An 11,427-nucleotide genomic window follows, 5' to 3' on the forward strand; every position below is an offset into this window, starting at 1 on the left:
AAATTAGGTAGGAGGTGCGATGGGAGGGCCAACATTTCTTTTACTGTCTATGGCCAAAATGAACCTATTCGCACCACTGATTGTGCGTGTGTTCACATTTATGACTGTAACAAACCAGCCATTATAACTGACATTAGCACACTTGTGTAATACATTGGGTAGGTCCTGTACAATTTGGAGTATCATTCAGCAGTTTCTACACTTTAGTCAATCGATACATCAATCAATTTTCATTGGTCTTGGGCCAGTATTCATTCAATGCAAGTAGACTAGCAGTGTATTTTAAACAATGTATTTATTTGCATGTATGTTCTGGGCATGTATTATTGGCAAAATACTATTCATTCACACATCTTATTGAGCTCAATCATTCTTTAGTCCTCTTCGAATTTTCAGGGTAGTGACATTTCAGATGAGAAAAAGGACTGTGACAGGACAGGTCATCTCCTCTCACACTGACAATGTTCATTTCATACAGTCACCTTTACAAACACTGAAGTCCAGCACAGTTGACAGCCAAGGACACCCCTGTGACCTTGATATGTGAGGAGGTTTAGAATGAGCCATGGACATCATATCCTTTAAAGTTTAAGGTCTCTGTGTGAGTTCTCTTCCGTTAGTCCGGCTCAGACACACCTCTATAATATTGCATGTTTGTTTCCACATGATGAATGAAGCCTCTTCTCAGACATTTTTATTCAGTCTGTAAGAAGTTACTCATGGCCATACTCATTGGGCCGTGGGTTCAGGGGCTGCAGGTTTATTCCTGGGGAGGTTTAGTAATTCGCTAATCCTCTTCTGGTCAGAGGCTGGGTCCTTCACGAGCTCACTGATCTCGCCGTCCACATCATCCGTGAGCTGGAGCCGAGCAGACCTGCAAATAAAAAACAATGTTATGATTAACCGAGTTTCAGTCCACAAAGTTTAATTTCAGGCTTAATACACATACAATGACAAGGAAAAGTAAGTGAACCCTTTGGAATAACCTGTATTTATGAATGAATTTGTCTTAAAATATGGTCTGATCTTCAATTGACTAGGTTCAAAATTGTATTGCAATTGTGGGAAGGGTCCCTGCAGACAAAGCACAGTATTTTTACCCTTGCAATTGTAAAGAAAGGGTATAAAGAAGGACTGTTTTGGCAGTCAGCACATTATCTATTCACCATCAGCAACAGGAATGATTAAGTAATGAACTGACTATTCTTCTGGTTGCCGCTGTCGCAAGGAGTCCTACTAAGATGGCAACAATGGCAGTGAATAGGTAAAACACTGTCTACACTGCACAATCAGTTATTTTTATACCTTTTCTCCATGAAAAAACACATCCCAATACTAATGAACAGTGAGAGGAGCATCATGATTTATGACTGCTTTGCTGTCTTTGGGACTGGACAGCTTGCCATTTGTAAGAGGAAAATGAATTCCCAAGTTTATTATGTCCTACAGGATATTGGGGCTCAGTAAAGGTAAAAGGACACAGATGTAAATCTACACACAATAGCTTCAATAAAAAAGACAATCTTAACCAACAGAGATGCTGTGGATTGACTTCAAGAGATGCATTCACACCAAACAGCCCTAGAATATAGCTGAACTGAAGGAAGACTAGGCTAACATTCTTTGCATAACATCTGTTGTGCATATCTTATTCACAGTTACCAGTAGAGCTTGGTTTGGGTTATTACTGCCAAAGTAGGTTAAATCAGTGTTTAATCCCAAGGGTTCACTTAATTTTCCATTTACAATGTAAATGTTTTATGGGTGTGTTTAATAAAATAGTCTTAAAGTCTTGATCATATTTTTTGTGTTATTCACTTAGGCACATTGTGTTTGTGTATACTGGTGACTTGGACAAGGATCAGATCACATTTTATGACCAATTAATGCAGAAAATGAGATAATTCCAAAGGGTTTACATACATTATTGCCACTGCACCTGTCCCTAAGGCAATACGACTTAATACTTAATTCAACCCACACTCTGGTGCTCTTGTGCAACAGAAACATAATACCTTTCTCCAAACTGAAATCATCCAAGTGATGCTATGGGTCAAACTGGTATCAGTCAGTGGGTGTGTTAGATTCTGAACCCAGGTCCCCCATTGTTACGCTAACTATTTTAATGGTGGAGAGTATTCCCACCATGTGTACATTTGCATGTATAAGGAAGCAACTCCCTTTACCCCCTCCCTCCGATTTGATACTGTACACTTTCCCTGATTTACAACAATGACAGAAACATCTGGAAAAACCTGCTAAACCAGAGGGATGTTTCACATTTTGTGTGAATGTATAGACCGTCTTACATTACATTCCAGCCAGCCTCTGTCCAAAGTCCTCTGGTAGGGACAGTTTTAAATAATCAACAGCAAATATGCAAATATTGCTCCATTGTATAAACAATCTATTTTGTCCTTTGTACGATAGGTGTGGATCATCTGCATATAAATTCAGTTCAAATTCACAATCAAATAATCAAACCTAAGTCATTAAGCTAAAGCAGGGATTCCCAAACTGTGGTACGTGTATTACGATTTGTTATCATGTAGGGCGGCTAATTAAACATAATGCCTGGAATACGTTAATAGAATGTGTTACTTTTTATGTGTTATACGGATGATGGGGGTACGCGAGCCGAGTCAGGATGTAGGTGATGGTACGCAGGGAAAAAAAGTTTGGAAACCGCTAAGTTAAAGCATAGTTTTGGCAACAGTGGCAATGTATATCAATCTTTTAAACCTGAGACCTCAACCTTTTCAGCTACTGGCTCATCTCCTGCCCTCAGTCTCCCATGATTGAGGGCTTTTTGCTGTTCAGCCGAGTTCTGTATGATTTAAAACACCTCTAGAACACTGACGGAAGACAGACTCGAGGGATGTGAATGAGCGTACCACTCTGCCACCTTGAGGTCATAGAGCTCCCTGCGCTCTCTCCTCCTCTTCTCTCGAAGAGTCTCCCCACCAAGCTTCTGCGCGCCCGCAATCAGCGCACCTGCTGGCAACCTGAAATCATCTCTCAAATTAGCTCAGACTGGATGCACATCGGCAAGAGGCGACTTAAAAAATCATGTTAGTTCAGACTGACATTGTCCCTGGTCATTAAGACTCGACACATGTCAAATGAATTTGACTTCCACACAGAATAAACACTTTGGGAGCTCACTTGGCAAATGGTATGTGATGAATGAAATTGGAATACATCAAGGATATGTAATAATAAAACTATGGCATTAAGACAAAAAACAGAGGTTTTTCTCAAATCTGGCGTAGCCAAACTCTGGTAACACGCCATTTGGATTTGCTTATGGGGCATGTTTTAACCTAGCCTGGAAGCCACACCAAATTTACCCTGCCCACAAAATCTGAGGATGTCAAATGCCTTAATCAGTGTTTTCTGTTCGTCTTTTAAAGTTATTGCACTGTCAATATCTTGTCTAACAGAGCCGATAATGAAATCTAAACATCTCGCTTCTCCCATGGCAGCGATTTTGTTGTAAACAAATCAATTCAAGCACACTCAGTTGACATGTATGACTGCTTCAATGAGCGCGGTTCCATGCAGCCAATAAACGGTTTTGAATCAGTTTATTGGGAATAAACTGAATTTGCGTGTCTTGTAAACACCTTATTCTGATTGAAATAAAGTGAAAAAGGCCATATTCGGTTTACTAATAAACCGTTTGCACGCCCTAGCTCAATTCGCACAGAATTAGGATAAAATGAACTAATTGTCTCTCACTTCCTGGCGAAACAACTCGCACACACGAGGAGACAAACTTATGTCTTGCCATCATGCAAATGTCATGGAGTTCATCGATGGAAGATGTTGTAATACCGACGTTTTTAAAAAGATTTGTAAAAAACTTAATGAGGCTGGCTATCGACATACGCCTGAACAAGTGAAATACATGTGGAACACCCTGAAGACGTTATATCATTCAGCCAAAAGAGGGAATTCCACCAGCGGAGATTTACGTCATGGCGTTGGGAGCCTATTTGTGGGCTGCGTCGCTGACTTATTCGGAATAATGTCGATTGCTATGTAAACAGGAATATGCTCAAAATGTGACATTCTACTAGCATGTAAATAGGAATATCGGAATAAAAAACGGAATATCGACATAAACGGAATTTGGGCAACAAACGGATTCAAAACGGTTTATTCCCGGCACGAAAACATGCTTACTGTTGCTCATCCAGGCATATACACTTCTCAATGGAGTGACTCCAGACCGAATTTCTCATCCTCAAATTTTGTGGACTGAGTCAGTCCTCTCAAATAGGTGGTCAAGTTTGCTCTGTCATTAGACCACTTCAGACCTGGGCACCTTAATCTATGTTGACATTTGACTAAACATGTCAACACTAAACTTCAGAGCAGACATTGTTGATGGTGCCAGGAGTGTATAAAGACTGAAGCTCACCCCAGCAGTCCACCAATGACTGATCCGGCCAGCATCCCCGCTGGACCCAAACTCAACCTGAACAATCCTCCCGTCACAGCTGAAAAAAAAAAAAGCACACATTTTACATGAACATAATGACCTGAACATAAAACACTCTTCACAGACACACACTGTTCACAAAATGCCTCCACCTTACATGAGAATAAACAAACAACCCAGTTCACAGGCTGGTTGTTTCAGACTCACCTCCAGCTGCTGCATAGTAACCCAGAGAATTTTGGTCTGTGTACACACACAGGCCTGTGCTCACAGTGCTGTAAAACACACAAAACATGGGTGAGGGCATAAATACAAACATATTCTCATAAACATACAACACAAATACAAACAGGTCTGTACTTGTAATACTGAATAGCATTGAGAAAACCAATGCATGAAGATACACTTTACTGACTCTAATATCCAAATACACACACAAACACAAACACACACACTCATTCACTCTAGTTACTCACTTGAAGAGCGTGACAAAAGCAGCTACCCTCCAGCTCCACCTCCAGCCATAGCGCAGGAAGCCCCTAATCGCAGCATTATGTGCTGAACGCTGAGAAGCAGAAAACAAGCAAATATAAACCACTCATTCACACATGCAAGAACAGGTGCTGTGTCATCATACAGGCTGACTCTTGTTGCAAACAAATATTTAGCATAAAACTACTACTACAGCTAGTAATACTGGTTTACTATTACCAATAATGCAAATATTACTACTACTAGAAATATTACCAATCAGTACACCCAATGATAAAATCAATCAGTGCTGACCACAGCTTCAACGCGGCTGCTGTACACCTCGGCCTGGCTGAGCTGGATGAAGCGCTGGCGAGCGTGTCGAGCTCCAGGCACCCCGCCGTACACCAGCCCTAACAACGCTGCCGTCAGGCTGCTCTTCATCACGTTCCTTACCTCCTCCGAATACTTCTGCCCATCGCTGCAAGGGAGAAGAGGAACAGGGACAGAGGGACTCAGGTTGGAAAACGCTTCCGAAAAAATTTACTTGAGACATACAGCAGGCCTAAACCTCATAGATCTCATAAACCTGATAAATACTGTGGTCGTTAATGACCTTGTGACAGGTGACGCAAAAAGACAGGTACTATTCACAAATGACAAACAAGCCAAAGACCACACCAGCGGATTTTCTCACACACCTGGTGTCAAAGAGATCTTTGATGCGGTCCCAGCCCGTGTCAGGAAACTCTGGTTTGCCTATGACTGCGGGCAGAGGGGCACTTTCAGCTGCTTGGACGCAGGGGAGAGGGAATGAGAACACACTGAATATTCTGGCACTGAGCTTCTGTGGCACAGATGTGTTGACGTTTCCACACGTGGAATTAGGGAGATCCATGATGAGTAAAGGAACTGGACACACCCCTGTTGACACATAAACGCATCAGTGATGCACGTCTACAGTGTATTAATTTGGTCTTTTGAATGTTCGCGCAAACTGTACGTAAAACACACACAGCCCTCCTCCACAGTCCTCATCAACATGCTATTTACACACATAAATGTGAACTTTGAGAAGCATATCATGGGTGCCTCTATGAACAGACAGGGCAAAAGATAACCCAAAATCTGACAAGACCATAACCCGACACTAGCTGCTACATCTTTACCTGAAGCACTCGAACAAGCAAACAAGACACTTGACCTGTGTTAGCAATTGTCATCACCGAGTATCTCAATGACAGCGCTCATTTTCATGAGTAATTAGTCATGATTCTACACAACACCTCTAGCTTTATAATTAAAAAAGAGCCCTCCCCCCTTCCCGCGACTTCGTTCTTAATTACGGCGACAGTAATAATGAAAATACAATGAAAGTGTTATCAAACAGCAAGCTACTGAGAAAACTGTCCTACCGGTCGCTGTTCTTTGCGTAACTTGCTATAATATTTCTACAACAGCAAACCACGTTAGAGCATTATCGCCACCAACTGGACGGGAGTGAGGACTATTACAAGGACACTTGGCGACTCACCAGGCAGGTTATGGATGGAAGACAGTTTTTGACCATTGCTTACACACTAAAAACGAATGCTACGATTTCAGACACTTTGTTCAAAAGTGAAATCTCCTGTTATCATTAAGAAAACATCTATTTTCAAAATGCAAGCACATCTGGTAATTGGTAAAACACACATAGGCTACCTGAAAACACTAGAGCATCCTGCATCCTGGCCCGCCACACCAAGGTCAACAACATCATCGTACACGTGGGCACGAACGACATCAGAGATAAGCAGTCAGTAGCACTGCAGGAAAACTACAAAACTCTCATCACCACTCTGATGGGCACAGAAAAACGCTTTGTCATCTCTGGGCCTCTCCCTACCTACAGAAAAGGTGCTGAGAGATGGTCCAGACTGTTCGATCTCCACACCTGGCTCAAACGCTACTGCGCTTCCCTAAGCATCCCCTATGTCAACAACTGGGGCTTGTTCTGGGAGAGGCCCAGTATGCTGAAGCGTGATGGTCTCCACCCAAACCAACATGGAGCCAGGCTACTCTCTGACAACATAGCGTCCACACTGAGACATTGACATTCTGTAGAAAATATTACAGATTCACGCCCCCCAGGTATTGATTCGAATGGCATTATACATGTGGATGAGTCTGAGAATGTTTTCTGCAGGGTAACATACAATACTACTACCATAGATCAAGCTGTGTCATGCAATAGCATGACTTATGCTTATAGTTCTATTCCAACGTTGATTTCTACCCAACGTATAGTAAAAAGAAAAGACAAATTTAAAACTAGAAACCTAACAAATATTCTTTCCATACCTCAGCATATACCTCAAAAGCCAGAGGCATTTTCAGCTAACATGGGTTTACTAAATATAGGTGCACTTACTACCAAAACCTTTGCAATCAATGATTTTATTAGTGAAAAAAAATTGGATTTTCTGTTTCTTGTTGAAACCTGGCTGACTTCAGACAGCGAAGCTGTTCTTGTTGAGACTTGTCCCCCAAATTATAATTTCTTCCACTCAATTAGACAAGGCAAACGAGGTGGTGGAATTGCCTCCATTCTCTCAAACAAATATAGTTGCACACGAGTCAACTTTGGCGAATTCGCTTCCTTTGAGTATATTGCCCTCACTCTGAAGGCTGACCCAGCTGTACTTCTATTAACCTTATACCGCCCTCCTAAACTATGGACTGGCTTTCTCGACCAGTTTTCTGAACTTATGTCGCTCATCATCACTAGCTATGATCGGATAATTGTAAATGGCGACTTCAATATTCATGTCAATAAGACAACTGATGCTAAAGCCAGTAAGTTCCTTAATGTGTTGGACAGTTTAGAGCTAAAGCAGCATGTTACAGGACCCACCCACAACCTTGGCAACACCCTCGATCTAGTCATTTCCAGAGGGATAGAAGTCACAGACTTATCAGTAAAAGATATAAATATGTCTGATCATCATTGTGTATCTTTTAATATTGTACTACATACTCCAAAAATTCATCCCGAAATTGCAATCAAATCGCGACTCTTGGACATTAGAGCAGAACAGCAGTTCATAGCTCTTATAGACTCCATAAATTTAGATATTTTACATCATCCCATTGATCAAATGGTAGAGGCTCTCAATCGTGAATTAGGCGCTCTGCTTGACAGAGTGGCACCCTTAAAGACTAAAAAAAGGCCCTGTAGCAAACTGACACCTTGGATGAACGAAAATATCCATGATCTAAAAAGATCATGTAGGAAAGCTGAGAGAACATGGAGAAAAACTAAGTTACAGGTTCACCGTGCCATTCTAAAAGAAAAAATTGCAAATTATAATAGAGCTATTCGGAATGAGAGGAGGAACCACTTCTCTAAGGTAATTGCTGAAAACAGTGGAAACTCTAGGGTGTTGTTCTCTACCATTGATAGGCTATTGCATCAAACACCTTTTGATACACTCAGTCAGGCATCCTCTCTAAGATGCGAAGAATTTGCAGACTTCTTCAAAAACAAAGTCATTTCTATAAGGGAGGCTATTGGTAACACAAGTAATATGTTTGATAGTACACCCAAAAACAGCCCCCCAAAATTAAGGTCCTTTAGCACTATTACTCAATCTGAGCTTGGTAAAATTATAACTCAAACCGGCTCCTCAACATGTGTTTTAGATCCAATCCCTACTACATTCCTCAAAAAAGTATATGATGGCTTAGCTCCCTTTTTTCTCAAGGTAATAAATACCTCATTAGAAACAGGTATATTTCCAACTGCTTTTAAAACCGCTGTTGTGAAACCTTTACTTAAAAAGTCAAATCTTGACCATACCAATCTGAGCAACTACAGGCCTATATCAAATCTATCGTTTTTGAGCAAAGTACTTGAAAAAGTTGTTTGTAATCAGTTAAATACCTTCCTCAACGAAAACAGTATCCTTGAAAAATTCCAATCAGGTTTTAGATCAAATCACAGCACAGAAACGGCTCTAGTAAAAATAGTCAATGATCTCAGACTAGCTACCGACTCAAACAAAGTCTCAATCCTTATTCTTCTGGATTTGAGTGCGGCATTTGACACCATTGATCATAGCATCCTAATTCACCGCCTTGCGAAGTGGGTGGGTCTCTCTGATAATGCTCTAAACTGGTTTCAAACCTACATTACTGGCAGAGATTTTTATATCAGTCTAGGAGATCATGTATCTGAAAAACATGACTTGCCTTTTGGTGTGGCCCAGGGGAGCTGCCTTGGTCCCCTGCTATTTTCTCTATATATGCTTCCATTGGGAAACGTCATAAGTCAACATAATGTAAACTTCCACAGCTACGCAGATGATACCCAATTGTATCTTTCTGTTGAGCCAACTAACCCAGATGGCCTTTGCTCCCTCACTGCATGCCTAACCTCCATTAATCAGTGGATGAGCAAAAACTTTTTGAAACTAAATGATGACAAAACAGAGGTACTTCTGGTTGGACCAAAACTAAAGCGAGATATTATTCTTAGTAATCTGGGGAACTTGGCACACCAGGTCAAACCAAAAGTAACAAGCCTCGGTGTCATCTTAGATGCAGAGTTAAGTTTTAAGCCCCATATCAGTAAAGTTACTCAGACAGCCTATTTCCACTTGAGAAACATTGCCAAAGTGCGGCCTTTTTTAACTCAACAAGATGCAGAAAAACTAATTCACGCCTTTATCACTAGCAGGTTAGACTACTGCAATGCACTTTTCACTGGTCTTCCCAAAAAACATCTAAAGAAATTGGCACTCATACAGAACTCTGCGGCTAGACTTTTAACTAAGACTAAGAAGAGAGAACACATCACCCCTGTGTTGGCTGAACTGCACTGGCTCCCTATTTCCTATAGAATTGATTTTAAGGTTATGTTAATTACTTACAAAGCTCTGAATGGCATAGCACCTTCATATATCTCTGAGCTTTTAATATCTTATCAACCACAAAGGAAACTTAGATCATCCAATTCTAATCTTTTAATCGTACCCAAAGTGCTCCACAAACAAAGTGGAGAAGCTGCGTTTATCCATTATGCCCCCAAATTATGGAACACCCTGCCTCTGTACATCAAGCAGGCGAGTTCAGTAAATATTTTTAAAAAAGATCTGAAAACATACCTGTACAGGAAAGCTTTTAGTTAACTCATCTTATCCTGTAGACTACATTTTCAGATTATTCTACATCTGCTACTATTGGAGGGCGCAGCCAGCCAGAAGCAGATGGGCTCCCCCTATTAAGTCAGGTTCTGCTCAAGGTTTCTTCCTGGAATATGGGAGTTTTTCCTTGCCACAGTTGCCATATGGCGTGCTTGTGGGGGGTAAGAGGGTTAAGGCTGCCAGTCTTATGACGTCATTTTCTATATTTTTGATATGTTGCTGAGCATATCATAAACAGCAAAGAAAAGTGATTGATAATGACTGACTGACTACTATTGTGTTACATGCTTCAAATGTAAAGCACTTTGAGCTGCATTCTGTGTATGAAAGGTGCTATACAAATAAAGCTTTATTATTATTATTATTAGAGAAAACTGAACACCATCAGACTGAGGCTAATATGACTTCAGGTAAGTTATTGTGTAGTCCTACCTGTTCAAGTGTGTACTTTTACATTGAGTAGGCTACCCGTGTACAGTTCTGTATTTGCCCCTTTACTCCCCATTTCTAAAACCTATGGAAGAATTATTTTCAGTGGGCCAATGAGTAGCCTATGACCACCAACCATACCTGCATGCCTCTTTTGCAAGCAATGGAAGGGGCATGCAGAGACATATCTTGTCATCGTCTTGAAACATCATCTTGTGTGCCATATATGCATATGGCACACAAGATGATGTTTTCCCAGTTGCCTAGCCCGAAGACATCACCTGCGGTGTCGACAAGGATGTGGCCAGATCGGAACAGAAGGCAGGATCCATAACGCCCCCACCCCACCCCCGCCACACACATACATACACGCACTCACGCACGCACGCACACGCACACACGCACACACACACACACACACAAGAAAAAAATAGGCACATGTTTTTTTTATATATGAATCATTAAGTATGATTCTAGTTTTCTTTATTTCTGTAAGAATGTTTTTTTTAAAGCTTTTGTTGCATTTAGAAGAAGTGTCGTGGCACACTCAGAACTTCAATATGCAGTAATTTTATTTGACCAACGTTTCGGCTTGCGCCTTCATCAGGGTCATTTTCACATAAAACACAAATCATTCAGGATTCCTTTATGTTACACATTAGTCTCTTGATTGGACAGGTGTTAAGGTGTTAATTGGGGGTGTGTCAGGAGTCCATTCACAAATCCACTTGACAAAACGCAGGCTCTTGCTGCTGCAACACAGTGTGGTTTTGATCAATGGTGCAGACATACACTTATGAACACACTATGTATGAAACTATTATAAATATGTTTACATTACATACATCAAAGCTTAAATAATTACTTAAAATACATCATCTCCATACATGTAAA

The 11,427-nt window shown here is 40.9% G+C and overlaps 1 protein-coding gene across 1 annotated transcript; it reads right to left on the bottom strand.

Annotated features, from left to right (window-relative positions):
• Positions 1-276: 276 nt before the first annotated feature.
• timmdc1 (translocase of inner mitochondrial membrane domain containing 1) lies at positions 277-10,855 on the bottom strand. Its single transcript, XM_042081413.1, has 8 exons — positions 10,815-10,855; positions 5,620-5,842; positions 5,234-5,399; positions 4,924-5,012; positions 4,655-4,722; positions 4,427-4,505; positions 2,895-3,005; positions 277-874 (listed from the first exon to the last, which is right to left on the bottom strand). Exons 2-8 carry the CDS (start codon positions 5,814-5,816, stop codon positions 730-732), a joined length of 855 nt encoding a protein of 284 aa, XP_041937347.1. The 5' UTR covers positions 5,817-5,842; positions 10,815-10,855; the 3' UTR covers positions 277-729.
• Between the last annotated feature and the right edge of the window lie 572 nt (positions 10,856-11,427).

Source organism: Alosa sapidissima, chromosome 23 (assembly GCF_018492685.1).
Source record: "Alosa sapidissima isolate fAloSap1 chromosome 23, fAloSap1.pri, whole genome shotgun sequence".
Lineage (NCBI taxonomy): Eukaryota > Metazoa > Chordata > Actinopteri > Clupeiformes > Clupeidae > Alosa > Alosa sapidissima.